Source organism: Mus pahari, chromosome 6 (assembly GCF_900095145.1).
Source record: "Mus pahari chromosome 6, PAHARI_EIJ_v1.1, whole genome shotgun sequence".
NCBI lineage: Eukaryota > Metazoa > Chordata > Mammalia > Rodentia > Muridae > Mus > Mus pahari.
In genome coordinates this window covers 49,104,419-49,124,536 of record NC_034595.1, presented here as the reverse complement: position 1 = coordinate 49,124,536, position 20,118 = coordinate 49,104,419, and the positions used below count along the sequence as shown (strand labels likewise).

General features: G+C 39.7%; 1 protein-coding gene across 4 annotated transcripts in view; it reads right to left on the bottom strand.

Moving 5' to 3' along the window:
• Nfia (nuclear factor I A) overlaps positions 1–20,118 on the bottom strand; it is a 348,990-nt gene that overhangs the window by 76,755 nt on the left and 252,117 nt on the right. For all 4 annotated transcript variants that reach the window (XM_029539940.1, XM_021199453.2, XM_021199452.2 and 1 more), the window contains one exon: positions 2,320–2,448. In XM_029539940.1, coding sequence (XP_029395800.1) covers positions 2,320–2,448 — 129 coding nt within the window. The remainder of the gene's footprint in view (positions 1–2,319; positions 2,449–20,118) is intronic.

The window sequence follows — 20,118 nt, the reverse complement described above, 5'->3', positions numbered from 1 at the left end:
TAGCTCTTAGCATAGAGATTTTTAGCACAGAAATGCAATTGAAGGGCATCACTACCTTACTCCGAGGCCTATGTCAGACCACTGATGGGGTAGGAGGGTGTTAGTAAGGATAGGTACACGAGCAAACTTCCTGGAAAGGAGAACCAAGGATGCTGGGACATGTCTTGAATGCTGGTGAAAACAATGAATCTTTGGTATCCCACAATTCTTAAACTAGGCTTCTTTTTCCTCATATATATTTTATGAATATTAATGTGAGCAGGATGTCAAAGGTCCATGTGTTGTGTGCTAAGGAAGTCTTCTCTGGCCCAATGCAGTGTGGGCTATTTTAGCCGAAGTGATTAGTCACCATGCACTTGGGGTAAGTATTAGGTAGCCACAGCATTTCCCAGAAATACAGCTTGAAGCCAAGACACACAGTAGGCACTGTTGGTATTTTTAAAATAAGGAATAATACATGTATATTGTTTATGCCCTTTAGAGTTTCCAAAAATACTGCACTACTATAATCTTCACATAAGAATATGAGTTTGAGAGGGAAGGTTCCTTCACCGATGGCATGGCCACCTTGCATTGCCGAGGACAATGTAAAACCAGAACGTAACCAGGAACGCAGAGGCAACCTCACCAGCCTTCCTGGCTGCTGCCATGCTGTTCATCCCCAGCCCCACTGCCCTGTTATACTACAGGTTTTTTGTTTGTTTGGAACAGCTGCCATGCCATGAATCTGTTAGATTCAACTTCAAAGCTATCCATTCTTTCAAGTCTCTTCATTTGCTATAAAGGGATAGTAACCTACTACGACCAGCTTTTCCTGATGCTCATTTCCTTTCTCCTGTTCTGCTTTACAAGGGCAGGAAACACTGGCCCCAGTGTCCACACAGAGACAGGTACTCAGTAAATCTTTAATGAACAAATGAAGGAAATTCTGCATTCCCCTCCTCTGACATTCATTTAGTATTTGAATATGTTAAATTGACCATAAAAATGATATATAAAATACATATCTTCCTTGTACCATAAATATTCTGACTTAAAATGGTTTCATATCTCTCATTTCCTGCTATAGTTTAGATGCTCAACCATTATTAATGATAAGAGGATGTAATACTAACTAGCTTAATGGCTTACTCAGATGGGAATTCTCATTTCTATATATAATATATAATATGTGTATAGAATGTATGTGTATGTGCACATATCTATGTTTGTATATATGGTAAGCATCAGTGGTTATACCATAGATACAAACATGGAACAGTCAGGGATCCTGATGAGAACATTATATTAATGACCATAGTATCTCTAAGGATGAAGCAATTGAGTTTCTTGACATAGTAATTGCTTCCCATGGCAGAACACTTTTTTTTTTTCTAAGTGAGATTTTTCACATGTGCTTTGTGTATCCCTCTCAACTAAAATATTTCCTTTCTTGGGACTATGACAGTATTCATAAATGGATTCAGATTCACAAATGGATTCAGCATGCCTAATATGAGCCAATGCAAGAAAAATCAGTTTTCCCAGGTATACGACAAAGTAGACATCAGACCTTAACTTTCCAGGGTGTTTTTTTTTTGATGTCAGCTAGTAGATAATGGACCTAAAGGACAGTCTGATGGAGGGGTGCAAATGTGGTCATCGTTAGTCATATTCCTACTGTGGGAGCTTCATAAATAAACTAATAAATATTTTCATCTTGCAATAGGATCAAGTTAAGTGATTTGCTGACATCCTTTTGGGGTTTAAGGCTTGTCTTTAATGTGAAATACAAATCATATTTCTTGTAGACACATTTTAATAATAAACTTAAAAGCACATGAGACTGAAGTAAGGAAAACATTGCAATGAAAACCAGATAAACTATCTACCACTTCAAAAGGAGGGAACGAAGACGACTCGTCAGTGCCCTGATACAAACAACCTCAACACAGAATGCCACATAGCTGTAGAGACTCAGTAAGGATGGGAGACTGAAACCTATTTGTCACTTGAAAAATAGGCAACTGACCACATGGACAAACCACTCACCGAACACCTACACACAAGGCATGCACACATACAGCTTGAGGGCACATTTGATTTTGGCCTACTGCCTCTCAAACCAAAAAAGGCTCGTGTCTTTTAAATTTAGAGCAGCAGACTGGATGCCAAAAACTCTTTGGTCCCTAAAATTCTAAGACTATCCCTCAAATATAAGAATTAGATCACTTATTGCCTTGGAATAGTTTTGGGGGAGTCCTCAATGTCTCCCCACTTTGCTACTTTGATCTCATGGTTATGAGGTAGAACCTGTGGATCTCTGCGGTAGCGACTCACCTCTGGGTCCTGTAATGACAGGTCGGTGATGCTGTGTGAATGCTGTTCCCAGGGAGGATGTCTGCGAAGGGGAGGGGCTGCTGAAGCCAGACTTCTCAGACTTCTTCAGTGTGCTTGGAGATGGCAAGCCTGGCAAGAAGGGGTGATTGGTGAGGTAACTTTACTCTACAGAGCAACAACTTGCGTGACCCAAAAAGACAACACTTAGAGGGGGTGGGGAAAGAATTGAGTCATCTGTAAATGGAAATTTTTATTAAATGGCTTTGAATTTGTCACAGGAACAAATCAGTAACAGAATGGTCCCCCTTTCAGGTGGTTCTGTAAGTTATTTTAATTTATTATTTTAAATCCTAGTCCATTTGGGGACTGTTGATCTTCTTTCTATGGAGGGGCTTCTGTATCTTGGGTCTTCAGTGACCTCTGCAAAATGCCTGCCTGTTAAAATCTTGACATCAAACATGGTTCTACATGGTTCGCCTTTAAGAGGCAGGTCAAGGGGGAGACTACTGAGTGAGCTCCTGGGATCTGATCCCTTCCGCTCGCACTCTCTCTTGCTTCCTGGCTAAAGAAAAGCAGTTTTACTTATATCCTCCCTCCCTGCCTTGCTGCCAAGCACGAGCGAGTCTGGGAGGTCTATCTGTCCATGAACTAGATCCTCTAGGACCAATATAATTCTCCTCTTTTCAAAAGCTCCTTTTCTTTTCTTTTCTTTTCTTTTCTTTTTTCTTTTTTCTTTTCTTTTCTTTTCTTTTCGTACTTGTTATAGTAACAGAAATCTGACTTCCACAGGCTTCAACTTTTCCAGTGACTCTGTCACGTGTCTGTGACCTTTGGGACCCTTACACAGGAGGCTGCCTAGGCACACAAAGGCAGCCACGCATGCAATCATTTTGTCTTGTCAGTAACCTTATTTCAGCACCAAAGCATTTTTCTACACTTTAAATAATTTAGCTTTTTTAACATAAAAATGCCCTTGATAATAGCAGCTCAGATGTTCTTTCAGTGAATTATTTATAGAACAGGAAAAGAAAAGATAAAAGTGAAAAAAACAAAACAAAACAAAAAACCCAAAAACACCAAAAATTCTTAAAATACAAGCAGTTGGGACTGGTTCAGTAAATATGTTCTAACCAATGAAAAGACTACTGTAAAAGAATAACAACACAGGAGATATTTATAATATAATGTTGACTGAAAAGCCAGTTACAACATGGGATGTTGTAGTACATCAATCACAGAACGTACAACATAATTTGAGTCTTTTTTTCTATGCAGAGAAAGAACTGGAAGCTGTGCATACACTGTAAATGCGGCTCCTCAGCGAGTTAAATTTCAGTGGTTTTCCTTGCTTCCTTTTGCTTACTTGCCCTTACTATGATGAACATATATCACCCTCTGCTAAGAAAATATAAGAAAAGCTTGTCTTAAAGAATAGCATTTTTCTACAGTGTCTAGGGTTTTCACAGCATGTCAAACTGAGGAAATGTGTTGGAAAGAAAAATACTGGGGGAAGAATGGGAAAACAGTCCCTTGTAATTACTGGATTTGTGGTGTTCTCAGCAACTATGCTGACAGACACAACTGGAGTCATCTATTCATTTGGGGGTGTGCCAGATAAGACAACAGAAGTTTGGACATATAATAAAGGAAATGACGTCAAATCTCCTTATCACAGGACAAATCTGGGATCTCAAGTTTCCAGCATAAAATTGGTCTGCACTGCATCCGAAAAAGAAAAAAAAAATCATTTAAACATGTCTACCTATGGTTTTTCCACTCTTATCTGAGATTTACTTGGGCAAACTAGAAAAATAAGTAATTGGTTTATTGATATTAGTATGTAACTGTTAGTGAGTAATTCCTAGTACTATAGACTATAAACATGTCTAAACATGTCTGTTGTTTTTTGTTAAATCAGAGATTAATGTTATCCTATAAAATTATATCCAAATGCATCTGGGTATGAAGTGTGTCTGTTTAGTTCTTCTCTAAGTTAAATATGTTGATCCAAGAGTCTAAAATGTACCGAAGGGTCCCAAAAGATTCCCTTCTCTTTCTCTCTCTCTCTCTCCTTCTCTCTCCCTCTCTCTTCTTTAAACTCTATGTACAGCTTGCACTTCTACCTGTGACTTCACACACAAATGCTTTGATATAACAAAACTCATGATTTTCATCTCAAAAGAAGAACAAACTAGTTAGGACATTCCTAGTCAGATGCGAGTACACAGTGGGTAGCTGTGTGATTTCATGCTATTCATACTCCTAAGTCAGATCCATTCTAGGACAACCCCTGCTTGATCAATCTGAATTAAAAACAAATCTGTCAGCCCTTGCAGCATCTATTATATTTGTTGAAAAGGCCACAGATCACACTGTACCAGTGTGCTAACAGCTAGTGTACACTGAGGTCATAGGTGAACGATCACTGCCAGTGACCCAAGCAAGGTATTATGATTCAACTACAGTAGGGGAAGGCCTTCAAATAAAAAAATAAATAATAAAACGTTTAGGTGTTGACAAATCTCCCAAGTCATTCAAACCTCTTTTGCACAAAGGAAGTTTTGAGCTACCTACTATTCTACTTTAAATTCAGTCAAATGCCAGAATTACATGTTAGAAAAGAAACAGAGACAGAATAGAAGTGGAAGAATCTCAAAACTTTAAAGACTGAAGATTTTATTTCAGTCTTTTGAACAACGGAATCACTGTTGGAATAATGGCATTGAACCAATTATATTGAAGGGAGCAAATGATGGGCTCAAGAAGGCTGGGATTTCTTCAAAATGTTCATTTCCCTCAATGTGTGGTGTGTAAAAATGGAATTTTAAGTACAATTTGGGCAATAACAGGTAGAGAGTGATCAAGTTGCTAAGTGTTTTTTTTTTTTTTTAAATAACAAAATATGGGCTTTGGGAAAGGCCAGTGGTCAAAGTATTGCCATTGAAGCATGAGTGTCTGCATCCAAAACCCCAAAACCTACATAAAGCCAAGCACACTTAGTCCCATACTCCTATGTCAGGGTAAAGCCATGTATGCTTAGTTCCTGCACTCCTATGGCAGGGTAAAGCCAAGCATGTTTAGTCCCTGCACTCTTATGACAGGATGGAACTATGCATGCTTAGACCTGTGCAAACAAATGAATATATGTTCAACTCCGACGGCAGGAGCTTGCCGGCTGGCTAGCCTGGATCATACAGTACAGCAGCACAAACAGAGAGAAACTGCCTAAAACCAAGGTGGGAGGTCTAACTTCTGCATACACATTATAGTGTGAACACACACACACACACACACATACACACACACACACACACACACACACACACTCACTCTAAACCCTTCTTGACAGAGTTAAAGAGGAAGAAGCAGAGTCAGCATGTAAGAACACCATGCCAGACTAAGTCCAATCTAAATTTATCACAGTTAAGTAATGGGAACCCTAAGGCTGTCATGAAGCTCAAAATTACTTTGTGTATTCAATTTTTAAAGACTTATATTGAGCCCATTTCCTTGTTATATACTTTAATATTTTTCTACATGCATAATGTATGTTTTGGTTAATTTGTTTTGTATACTTAATTGACCAGATGAAATTTCAAAATGCAAGTAAAATACTCTATGTTGAAAACTAGAGGACATCCACCTTGACTTTTGCTTTTGAAATAGTTTGGCTTTTTCACATTACTTTGAAATTAACTCCTTGTTAAAGCTTCTTTTACCAATTATCTATGCACCAGGGTTATATAATTACTATACAAATAATAACTGGTAGGGGTTTCTGTGAACGAAACAAATCTTTAATTCTAGTGTATTGTCTAGAGTAATAAGACTTTAGGAAAACCAAAACCTTGGTCCTAAAGCCATAATGCTGAATTCTGCCAGTGACCATGAGGACTTGAAGGAGGACCCTAAGCTCTACAGAGGGCTACCGATGGAACAAGACCATGCTGTCTTCCTTGGGAGAGACCTGAGCACCAGGCAGTGAGAGTGCAGACCATGGACATGGGACATACAAAATGTATGTTGCTTTCAGTTGCTAAGTATGTGGCAACCTATCATCTGCAGTAAGAACCAACAGGACTTTCGAATTATGTATAGCAACACCTGCTATAAACACTCACTAGATTTCAAGAAGTCTCCATTATTTTTACCTAACTAATCCTAAATTGTAAGGTTTTCCTCTAGAATACACTTAATTCAGAGAAAATGACACCACCTCATACAAAAGGGGCTAGGCTATAATTTTCTTGGGGTGGGAGGAAGAGAGGTATAATTAGTGCTTATTTTTTTTTTTTAAAAGATTAAACATGTCTGGAAATTGTTATTTTTCCCCCAGTTCTAAGAAATCACTTTCAACAAATAAGATTAGATGATATTTAATTCATTAATTCTCAAGTTCTCCTAGAGAAATTAAGATTTACTTTAAGTAATGAAAAAAGAAAATAGGAGAATCATGATTTTTAACTATTTTATTCCCAGATTATGGGCTTTACCCAAGACTTTGATCAAGAACTCCACAGTAGAAGCTGGGAAGGAATTGCTACAGGCACTAAAAAGTTTTCACTACCTAAGAATCATCCAAGGGCCACTTTCAGGAATTATAGGAGCAATGGGGTTGAGGGACAGCAAAACATAAACCTAAATTTTCCATTTAATGAATTAATTTATTTTATGAATGTTTTATTAATTTATTTTATTAATTTATTTTATGAATGTTTTGCCTGAGTGTATGTATGTGTACCACACGTGTGCCTGGTGCAGTGGCAGTCAGGAGAGGCCTTTGGAGTCCCTGGAGCTGGATTTATATATGGTTGTGAACCACTGTATGGGTGCTGGGAATTGAACCCAGGTCTTCTTCAAGGGCAACAAGTGTTCTCAACCAATGAGCCATCCCTACTGTCCCTGGACAGACATTTTAAAAGGACACCAAGGCAAGGAGTGCCACTGCTTACTTTATTGAAGAGCTGTCACTTTTCTCTGACAGTTGCCCAGATACAGTCTATAGGAAACTGTCTCCAATGCCCATTGCTAGAGTTTGGGGCATGAAATTCAAATTCCTTTCTTCAAAGTGTCATAACTGACCCAGGAAGTTGAGTTTCAGGGACTCTCATTTACAGCCACAGAGTGTTTGAGAGAAAATAAAAGCACAAGCTACTTTGCCCTTTAAGCTCAGGTGAAGCAGGTTTGGTGAGCTCCCCAAATGCTGTGAGGCTGGTCTGTATGAGTGGTTCTCAACCTTCCTAATGCTGTGACCTATTACTATAGTTCCTTATACTGTAGTGACTCCCTCAACCATAACATTGTTTTCATTGCTACTTCATAACTGTAATGTTGCTACTGCTATGAATTGCAGTGTAAATATCTGTGTTTTCTGATGGTCTTAGGAGAGCCCTGTAAAAGGATTGTCAACCTCTGAGGGGGTCATGACCCACAGGTTGAGAACCACTGGTCTATATGGTATTTGACCTATCCTGGCCTTTCTCTTCTTTATTATTGGCTTCTAATCCCCAGTGACCACCTGTATGATGTTCCTCACTCCAGGTCAGGATTACTTCAAGCCTAAAGGTTTCCACATGCCTTTACTTCCTGGCTCAGTAGACACCCAGTGAGATCAAATTCCTGTATATTAATTCATTCCAAAAATCAACAGAAAACAATAAAGCTATAAATTGGAGAGTACCTACTATGTGCTGTGGACTTACAAATATCTTAATTCCTTACACTTGAATTTCAGACGTGTGGGTATTTTCCTTGCCTGCCTACAATCTAACCCTGCAGGTGTTAGGGCTTCAGGGAAATTTAACAGAATTTAAATTAACAGAGATTTACTCACGATCTTGACTACTCGTGGCATTTTATCACCCAGGTCTTGGCAAATTGCTGGACAATCAGGCTGGACAGAATCTGATTGTAGCCTTGTCAGACAGAGTAAAGGTCTGCTAAGGTAAAGTTACATGTAGACTCAAAGCAATTTAAGTTAAACAGCAGCTATGATTTCTGCTTCTTGAAAATCAAGATGAATATTAACATTCTGGAGTACAAGGGATCATGGGTGACTGAACCTGCAATAAGCAAAACAATAGGCTAGGTCTGCCACACATAAGGGCAGGAAGGAGGCATGGAGAACTTTCTGTAGGTGGGAGCAAGTCAGGCATGCTTGGGAATAGTCCAGTAGGTGCAAGGTTGGCTCAGAGAGAGGATGCTTTGGGGGTAAAGACTGAGAAGGCGAGGGGCCACAGCTAGGTAAGTAGAGAAGCCAGGATTTAAACACCCACAGCCAAAGCTCTTCCTCCTTTCTGTATAACACTCTTCTAAGAATTGTGCATATTCTTTCTTTTCTTTCCCTTTCTATCCAAGACTCTCCCTCCCTTTCCTTTCTATGTAGCTAGGCTGGTCTAAAATTCCTGATCCTCCTGCCTCAGTCCCCTGAATGTTGAGATTAGAGGTGTATGCCCCACCTTAGAATAAGAGTACATACTGAAAGAAAGGTACTCTTTATTTTTCTGAGTGATGTCTCTGTGTCAGGAGCTGGATTAAGTTCAGTTTATGAAGGACAATGAAGAACTTTTCTTCTTGTAAATATTGTTAGCCATTTTTATAATTGACCTCTTACAGGTAGGCACTTAGATTTCACCTTTCAGGTCGAAGTATGGGGAACAGAAAGTTATTCCAGTATCATTTTTACTGACATTTCTTGAGCCCAGGATGAAATCGTGGGTTCATCTCTCCGATTGCAGAATTATGAAACATTCTATGCTCTGCCCCAGCAAGAACAGGACCTTTCTAGAACGATTGCAACTATTCCACATGATTTTACCAGCTTTAACCACTGCGATGCTAACTGAAGGTGCTAAGGGCGTAGACTGATGACCACTTTAGGAAACTCTAGTAGCTGTAAACATATAGTATGTGACATGACGATGTAGCTGAAGATATTGTACCTCTCCTCAATTTTTGTAGTAATGATACAAATCCAGGTTCATGGTAACATTACTTACTATAATTAGTGCACTGTATCATCGAGGGGTAAAACATTTGACTGTTAGCTATTTTAAGTGAATAAAAATATCTGGACATCATTTTTATGATTTAGAGAACGCACTGAAACGTAAAAAGCTTCTAAAGTCTATTCTTCCTATCCCATATGCAACCACTTAAAGGGAACTACACGGAAACCTCTGGAAGAATTCACACATTATAAACATTTCCAGGCTGGGGGACATAGTGACAGGGTTTTGTTGTCATCGTTGTCTGCATTTAGTCCTGAAGAAGGAGTATGGAGGAAATAATTATTCAGCTCATTCTAGGGGAAGGAGGCAGTGAATCTCTGATGTACTCCAAATGTTCTCACGTGAATAGGACGAGCTATGTGCAGCTGTGGAAAATCAACCTAGACACAAGGAAATGCCACCTGAAAACCTGGTTTTGTGGGCAGCTTGAAGTCACTTCCTCTTTCATAAATCAACAACAATAGACAGGGTTTCCCTGTATAGCCCTGGCTGTCCTGGAACTCACTTTGTAGACCAGGCTGGCCTCGAACTCAGAAATCTGCCTGCCTCTGCCTCTCAAGTGCTGGGATTAAAGGAGTGTACCACCACCACCTGGCTGTGTGTCATGCTTCTTATGTGTCCAGGAGATAGTATATTCTCTACCTATCTCATTGCCCCCAGTCTTTCTTCCCACCACATGTCATGGGATGGACCAGCATTGGCTCAACACAGCAATTGCTCACATTCATAGGACTGTGAGTAATGAAAAACAAAATGTATGAGAAAAACAAAGGATTATTTTTCCTGCAAAAAAAAATCAGTGTAACATGGTAAAACATTTTATTCATTCTGCTTATATATACAGGTGCAAAATTCAATAATCACACCTGTGTTTGGTTTGCATCTGCCTTGTCCAGTGTAGTAGATGCCAACCACATGAAGCTACTCCAGTGCACATGCATTCATTTGCAGACTTCATCACTTAGCATCAGCACAGTTTGGGTATCCAGAGTCATGTGTGGCTGATGATCACAGCACCTCCCAGGGCAGATAGATGCATGTGCTGGCATTGGGGTGAGCGTTCTATGGGGCAGCTCTTGTGTGTGCAGTGGCAACTAACGTCCTGCTTTCTCACCCTCTCAGACAGCAGTGGCAACTTTGCTTCTCTGGATGCTATTGTGGTATACGTGAAGGTCATGTGCACTCTCTAAAAGCAAAGCCTGTGCACAATCGGAAAGGGTGGCAAGCCTGAAGTCTTTTCTTCTCTCCTCCATGAAGCCACAGGTAATACAATGCTCATGCTTCATCAAAATTCTTACTGATGCTTTATCCGAGCAAATAGCCCTTGCCCCCAGTGATGCGAACTGTGGTGTTTATTAGAACATGCCCCCACCTGCCACTTAAACCATTATCAAATCCTTGCGATTTGAGAGTTCCACTGGTAAAATGTAATCTGAAGAACGCGTGGAGTAGTGGCAGCAGGAGGGCTCTATTTACCTTAACATCTCTTGGACACATGGAAAGCACCTATCACTTTATTTGAAGTGAAAAATTTGAAGCTGATTGAAACATTTCATAAGGGAAAGAGAATATAATTTTAGGCCTCTCCAAATTGCTTGAACTGTGAAATCAAGTAATAAACACAAGAAAAGGTTCTGTCAGCGAGAATCTCAGCTTGGTACAGTCAGCGTTTTCTTGCTAAACCTTATTATGGCGAAGCATTTGATGCTTTGTCTCTGCTCTTGCTCATCCCCACAAATAAAGTACGTTGACCTCCACCTGTTACTTAGTGAAATCTGCCTGCCATCCTTCAATAACCCTCATCTGTGCCCTGAAAGGCCTTTGAGTCACCGAGAGAGTCGGAAGATAGACTTGTGCAGTAAATTGTGCTGATAACCTTTTATAACTATTCAGCAATTCACAGTTCAAGACGGAGCGCTATGGAAAACGAAAATGGATTTTTTTTTTTTAAAGTCAGTGTTTATGAATGTTGGAAAGAGGCAATGCATTTCGTCATTTGGACACAGAGTTTTTCACAGAAAGTTTCTCTCTTAGACCATTATTGAATGCAGACAACTTCTAGCCCACCCCTTTAAGGAAAATCTGACTATACATTGTGCAATCATTGCAGATGAGCCCAAAGACCATTTCAAAGCTTACAAATATTTTGAGTTCAAGAATACTTACAACACTGATATTTTGCAAACAAAACACAGCACTGTGTATCAAATACACCTTCATGCAGGCAAAATGCCACAGAATTATTAGCAGTATCCATTCATTCAAAAATCTAAAGGAATTCTGATACCAATCAGACAAATACATGAGTCACTGCAGCACGCATCTCCCTGGCTTGCTTTTCCTTTCTAACAACAGTGACATATCAAACAGAGCGAGTTGCATTTCTAATGATTAATGCTGCATTCGACAGAGGAAGGGTGTCTGTCTAATTACATTACACACTTATCTGTGAGGGATCAGCAGCATGTTTCTGCTCTCTGTCATTCTTTGTGACAACATAATGATAGATCCGTTTACTTACGAGTGCAGTTATTAAAAACCGTGCTGTTTTCTTAACTGTCTTCATGTCTTGGAAATATTTTATTAAAAATTACTTATCTGACACTAAGGGTAAATGCTTGGCAGAGCTTTGCATATCAATTAAGAAAATGAGTCAGTTCCATTCAATCAATGTCTCTGTTGAGTGTCGCATTCAAGTTCAGTGAAACTTGCTTCTCCATGAAGCTTTGATTTGGGAGCTAGTGACTCACCCTCTCCCCCAACTTGTCTTATTTATCCAAATTTTAAAGTTTGGTTTCTGCTTAAACTAAAAACTGCTCATGGCCGACATTTTCTCTGGAGTCATGATTTAACACTTGTTTTTCATATTCACACCTTTTTTGGAAACTCAACACAAGGATCCAATTTTAAGCAGACAACTCCCGACAGGCCAATCAGAATGGGTTGCTAGCTGTGCACCAGCGTTCACAGCTTTTTCTACTCATGGGATGAACTTTATCCAGCACTGGTGAGGAAAAGGTCTTCATACAGACTAAAAAACCTACAAAGCAAATGACACTGGGCACTACAAGTGGCTACCCCCAACGAAGCAACTACTACATGTGTCAAAGAAGGCAAGCCAGCTTCCACCATCATTTCTTCCACTCAGAGGCACATGACAATGGCTTCTCACTTGTTTTTGATGGTGAAAAACAGCTAAATATGAGTGTTGGGTTTAAGTAGTTCTTGCTCTGTTCAAATTTATCTCCAACTCAGGTGTTAGTCATCTCACGATAACCATCATGTAACTCAAAGAATACTAACCTGTAACAAACAATTTCTCTGCAAACTCCTAATGTGTGGCCAGGACAAAATCTGATGTAAACTAAATTTAATGGATCTGTGTTATGAAAGTTTTTCCTTTATTAACTAAAGGCATCTTAAGCCTTCAGTGCTGATAGAAAAACTCAGAAAAGCAAGCACACCAAAGGAGAAAAATTACCACTTATGTCTTTTGAGGATAAAATTTCTGAAGGAAGGAAAAAAAAAACCACACCCATGGATAGAAAGTACTTTTCAAGTTAGAAGCAGGTGTCACTACCACAAAATGATAGATATCAAATAATAACTGAACCTGAAACACGTTCAACTTTCTTTACTTCTTTTGATCCTACACATATTGTGGCACCAAGTTGGACATGAGAACACACAGTGTGGCTCATGTAAGAGCCTCAGGTGTGCTGGAGGCCAGCAAGGCAAGTTCACCAACGCCCTTCACGCTGTTCATTACATGGCTGAAGAGCAGATGATGTACTCTGACAGGCATCAAGTCCAAGTTAACTATGGTATTGGGAAGTCATTAGTGCTAGAAGCTGGTGATGGATGAGCAACACCTAGCTTAGGCTTGCTAACAGGACAAAAGCACTGGGCACCACATAGGCCGCTCAGATAAGGAGCTGATGGTCTTACAAGTTCCAATGTGTTCAATGAATTTTCTACCTATGCCAGTAGGAACTTTAATCCATCCTTCATTACATGCACAGCAGGAGATGCCAAGAAATTGGAAGTATTCGAAATAAGAGCACAGGAAGACACAAGGCTCACATCAGTGAGTCTGAGCATCGTAGTGGTTGGTGGCACCCACTCTCCACAGCGATGCAAGACCATAAGCAGGTCATCACACCAAAGAAATCAGAGAACCAAGAATAATAGTAGCCCTACATCAAAAATCCAAAAGCTCCAGACAGGCTTTTAGTTGATAAGAGAGGTGTGTGTGTGTGTGTGTGTGTGTGTGTGGGGTAATCCTTGGCTCTGAAAAGTCACAGCAAGGAACTGCTTTTTACATGTAACATCATTTCCACTCCAGGTTAATCTTTAACCTCTAAGAGATGCTGTAAAATGAGAGGATTCTCGTATGCTTGATTTTTCCGCCTCTCATTTGAGAGACATACATTGTGATCAGGGCTAGAGGGAACCCTCTCCGTTGGAGCACTTGGACTGCTGTTCAGGAACCTATCAGGACTTGTCTCTGATTTACTATGTGCACGTGAGCACTTCCCGTAATCTCCTAGGACGCACTTCACCCATCATCTCCAAATGGGTGCCATGTCTTTGATTAATTGATGAGTTTATGATGTAACTGAAGCCTGTGGATGGATGAGTTGGATGAATTATTATAATCGTCTACAGAAAAACAGGGGTCGAGCACACAGGCCCATCAGAAGCTGACACCCCGATCAGAGAGACAGGACTGTATGGGTCCAAAGTTTTCCTTCTTCCTCTCTTCCCATTCCTCGCAGAAAATATTCTCGCTCTGGATTATTAAAGAACTACCTTGTTAAAAAGCACCCGTAGCCCTTATTTCTACACAAACTATGGCATTAAACTCAATCATTTATTTTTTTAGTAGATTCACTAGTATGGTAGAGAAACAAGAAGTAAATGAGATAGAAATCAGCCTGTGAATGCTACCAAAAGTGATCTGGTATCTGATCTCTTTAAATAATATAAATGGGTATATGTGAAATAAACACATATATATGTATGCATGTATGCTCACATGTATGCATGTATGATGTATGTAGGCATGTGTATATATAGTTAAGAATAATATATGTTGCCATTAGCTACCACTGTTACTTATAAAACACTTAAATGTTTAAAATTCCAGCAGCATTCTGTGACAAAAATATTAGCCAATATATCTTCTTTATTAATCAAATTATGGCCTGGTTCATATCTGCATTATGTTCATACAGTCAAGAAGATAAGATCACTACTTAAAGAGATTTTTCTTTTTATATGAAAGATTTAAACTACCTTGTCTAGTTTTTATATGAAAGATTTAAACTACCTTGTACTAGTTCAAGAAAATTTTAACAATATCTAACAGATCATGCAAAATATCATATCTGCAATAATTCTGATCTATCATGTACCTCTATCTGCCTATCCTTTGTACATCCATAAGTCAAAACTCTGTGGTTTATTAAGACAGGGAGCTTTTGGTCTGTATGAGGGGTGATGTCTTTTGCTAGCTTAGGATGGTCGAAGCTCACATCCTTCCTGTGGGATTCCTAGAGTGCATGATGTCTGCATGCTTTTTAGGGGTCAGGCAGGAGATACTTGCCTGTTGGAAAGAGAAAGACACAGGGACCAGGCACCACTGCTGCCCTGGTAGTCATGGGAGGGCTTCTTAACAAGTGCAGTGGAAGGTTGAGGCCCAGGCCCATCAGTGAACCCCCAGACTGGTGCTGTTTATCCTCCATACCCCATTAGTCTCCTGACTAACTTAACTACTCATGCCTTTTGACTCCAGTGAGTTTAGTCTCTTAGAAGCCAGCGTCTACCTTTTTAATTTTCTATTTCACCTTCCACTTTGAACAGAGCTTTGCACATCATACTTTCAGAGGTGTACAATGTGTTTGCTATCAAATTTCATAGCACCACACTTCTCGTAACACTTCAAAGTTTTTCAAGTATTTACCAAAAGACATACACACTATTTCAGCGAAGGTCTACAGCTTAATAAGTATACTTTATGTATACGGAAGGCATCCGATAGATAACGACAGACACAGTACTTTGCACACAGTGGAAAGCCAACCAACGGTAGCTTTTGTTTTCTTCCTGTCATTGTTCGAAGTTCTCCCAGCAAATGAAAATCCGGAGCAGTTTACAAAGATTGCACGTTTGATTATGGCAGGAGACAAGATTTTTTTTTTTTTTAAGGTTTTTAATCTTAATGTCTACTTGCCTGTTTTTAAAAAAGTGTTTGGTCTTTCTCTTATCATTCTCCTCTCCAACAAGCCTTCAAAGACTGCTGTGGTCAGAGTGGAGTTTCCCGTAATGCTCCCCCTTTCCCTAGGCTAAGTCTGGGCCACACTGAGCCACTAGTACCTGGGCATGGTGACAGGAAAAGGGAGAGAAGAGTTCCCAGTGAGCCTCACCAATCAGCGCTGGCTCTGTCTTTATTCTATCCTAAAATAGTTATATAACCCCACTTTTAAGCATGAAATGAAAGGATTTGGTGATTTGGGTAATTTATTATTTACACAAGACCAACTGAAACACAGCATTAATTTTCTAGGGAGTTTCTGTATTTACAAAATTGTGCACCTGGGTTCTCCAAAGCCAAAGAGGCTCCTCTCTTCCCTTCATCAGAGGCACTCAGCACCCTGATGTCAAAGTATTTGATCAGATTCAAAGGACATGATAGGATACGTGTGGCCGCCAGCTTCACATCTATTTATTCAACAAATATTGACTGAATGCCTGTCATATTACCAGGTACTGAACAAGCTTTGGGAGGAAAAAAAAAACAAACAACCAAATACACAGTAATTTTGTTGACCACACTTTGTCATATATGTTTGTGGCCCACGATACAGCATGTATGTCTATGTGCAAAGACATCTACCTTCTGTATAGCCTTTTAGAGTTTAATAGAAAGGGTCGGCTTAGAGCATTTTCTGACATTAGGAAATGAGCCCTGATGAAAAGGTAGGGACATTCTTGAAGGGTGATGAGAGTACTCATTTTGTAATGGAGGCTTTTCTGTTGGAACGCTTTATTTAGGTGAAATTTCTCTGGTAAGGGTCATTAAGAACAGATCCATGTTACTCTACCGGTGCTCTCTGGCACATCATTCTCTAATGAGCAGGTGCCAATACTAAGGAGATAATGGTGGGAGAACGCTGTCACAAATGATGCTTTCCCACTGCTCCTAAATGTAGAAGAAAAGCCAAGGCATTGATCCCATGGCAGTGTTCTGTAACGGTGACTATTTCCATTACTGCAGGGGATTGTGGGAGATTTAATCATTTCCCCTAATTTATGCTAGTGCCGCAGAGTGCCTGTGATCAATGGACTATTGTCACCAGTCTGAAGTCTTTCTACCAGCCCCTATAATGGGCCTCTTCTATGCCTCAGCTACAAGTATGCATTGGTAAACTTCTAGTCTGGAAACCAAAGAGTGGCTACTGGCAGTCAAATCAGGATTGACAGGTGTGGGAAACTGAACAATCGCAACATGTGATTTTTGTTTTGATTTTTGACAGAGTTTCATTCGATAGCCCAGGCTGGCCTAGCACTTTTAAGCATCCTGCCTCAGCTTCCCAGACGTTGACATTACTGATGCGCACCACCATGCCTAGCTTCTAATACACGATTTACAGAGCTGCGATGAGCCAATGCTGCTTTCAGAATTCAACTGTGCTTATACCTATCAAGGCCTAGAGCCCTTGTTCTGAAAATCTGGGGTCACCTGTTAACTGTCAAAACAGTCCTCCATAGATGCTTTTAAAACACTTAAAAAATGTATTTACCTACTTAATAACTTTTTATAAGAGGACATACTTGAGACCTTTAAAAATAAAATCAACTTAACCTGGAAATAAGTTTATCCCTGAAAGAAGTTTATCTCTGATAGCATTTTAAAAGTAATTGCAATTAAATGTATTACTTATTCAACTTTTGACTCCAAGTCTTGCATTTAACTGTTTGGAGTTTACATCACTTTGACTGGCACAACTGCTTATTAATAGTTTTATAATGTATGTATATAATATATACATATAAACATACATATAATACACACACACACAATTTAGTTAATTAGAATTTTGAATGGTTTGCTATAGAACATTCAAACAGTTCACGTTAGACTGTGTGTTTGTTGATAGTTTCATCTAGCACATGCTGACCTTGGATTCACTATGCATCCAAGCTGAAGGATGATCCTGACCCTTCCGCTTCTACCTCCAACGTGGAGGACTCACATACACCACGACACATAGTTTTAAGTAGCTTTTTAATCCTACATTTAAACATAGTACTAGGTCTCATGGACAAAAGTTACAGTCTCTAATTAGGTTTCCTTCCGATCTGCTGGTATTGAGCGACACACTCAGTGCAGGGCAGCCTCAAATCTTGAGGCTGTGCAAGCAGAGAGCCTGCAGTTTCCTCCTTTTTGGGGGCACAGAGAACCTAAGCGAGGTTCACAGGACAGCCATAGAACCCCCATACTGAGAAGAAACAAGGATGAAGGCATTCTCAATTTATTTGTGCTAATGGTTGGAAGGCTAGACTTTTTCAAGTTAGGGAACGTTTCTCAGCTGGATTCTAACCTGAACCCAGCTTACTAGCTACTTTTTAAAGAAACTGACCCTAATCCTCCACCGAGATTTACAGCTCTCTTAACTGCCATCAGCTTGGTGAGGTCTGTCCCCTCAATGATCCTGGTGCCAACAGTGCACATGATTAGAGAAGATTAATTTTACAAAGGACTTTGGCTTCCATTAGCTCAGCTGATAGTCTTGACTTGAGAGACAGAGATGGACTGGGCTATCTTAGGTAAAGTAGCTAACCCCTCAAGTTTAGCCTTAGAGACAGGTCCTCGGGGCAGTTGTTTCTGGATCTACCTCAGAGTACTGCACACAGATGACTCTTGATAAAAGCCCATGACTTGATTTGACTTGTAGTGTAAGATGAGCAGAGGCATTTAAATGGGGGAAAGGTGGGAGTGAGGGAATAGGGGAGCAGGAGGAAGAAGTGGGTGATTTTCTTTACTGTACTGAGGGTCAGAAGTTGACCAGTAAGTGATCTTTTCTGATCCATGTGAAAGGGCTGTGTTCCTATCCATTTGGGATAGTTTTTAAGAGATTGCTGCTAAACACAGGGGGAAAGGTTGAGAGTATAACATTTGAAGTCCAGTGACTGCCACAGCTGTGCTATAGATGTCAATCTCAACATCTGAGATCTGGGTGGTCTCAGATGCACCACTGAGACACATCCTGTGGTGCCAGTTTCGGGGTCTTCAGGTGACAGTGGCTTGGTGCTTACATAGGATTGTAAAGAGAAAAGTGGAGATGGAAGAGTGGAAATTTCCAACACTAGTGAAGCAGAGAGATCATCTAAGTATATAAAACACTCTATAAAAACAGATCATCTAAACTATATAAAACACACTATAAAAAGAGTTCACCGTTGAGATCTTGATACATGCATCACACATCATGAATTATCTTTTATAATTTTCTTTTAAGCAATATAGACTTATATTTTATTGACGAATAACTATGCATATTTATGGAGGTAGGGTGTGGTATTTTGATGCATGGACACACTGCCTACTGACTAAGTCAGGAAGTCACCTCAAACATTTACCATTTCTTTGTCATAGGGACATGTAAACTCCTTATGTTTGGTTATTTTTGAGATATCCATATCATTAAGTGTATCATTATCATCTTATATCATGTATCATATCCGTTAAGGAGAAGGGTATTTGGAATGCAGTTCAGTGTCCTACTCCTGATCAATGAGATGCTTGGCTGAGCCATAGCCATTATCCTTCCTACTATTTGCTATTAATTAGATTTAACTGGAAGACTGCAGGTTTAAAATATAGGAAATACCACTTTTTAGAAGACTGTTGGCAGCAAATGCTGCTTCTGGGTATGTAAGAAAGCTCCCATCTCTCTGCTTCATTCACTCATTCAGTCAATATTTATTGAACATCTATTATGTTCTACACATTGTTGAGGGTTTTAAGGATACAGCCACATAAAAGATGGGCTAAGTCACAGTCTCATGGTGTGCATATTCTAGGGGAGAAAGATAGATGGAGCCTGGACAAGGCAAGAGGGTCTATGAGGGAGGAGATGCTGGATATACGGCCAGCAGCTATTTAGGTCACTACAGGCCTCTCTGACATAGCATTTACACAAGTCTTAAAGGCTGAGGATTATTTGACTTTATGGATGACACGGCAAATATTTCACTGTTAAGAGTTAATACCCTGCTTCTCTGTGTATTTAGTAGGCCATATCTTTTTTTCCCCTGACCTAGGTAATATGATAAGAGGTCAAAATAGGGAAAATGGGGAATTTTCTGATCTTTCTATTGAGTTATTTACTATCTTTATTATGAGTTTTTAAACTTAAATATGAGTCTGGAATACAAGACCTTGAAATAGTAGCATAAGTAGTCATGCTAAAAAGGTTAAATAAAGAAACAAACTCAGACTCTGGAGTCAACTTTAGTTTGAAAGACAGATCCTGGACATAGATACACCATCAGTGTGTTCTCAAAACAAACAAACAAACAAACAAACAACCTGGCATCAAGTGAAAAACAACCTTGATGCACTGTAGGCTCTCAGGTGCAACCAGAACTTTGCCTCAGCCAATGAAGTGCTGCCTGCAGCTTTCCTTCCTGGTCATTTGCATCCTTGGCTCACTGGTGTGGCTGATTTTGATGGACAGTTTCCCAGGGCTCATGTCCCAGTGCATGACCAAGTTTTGAGACA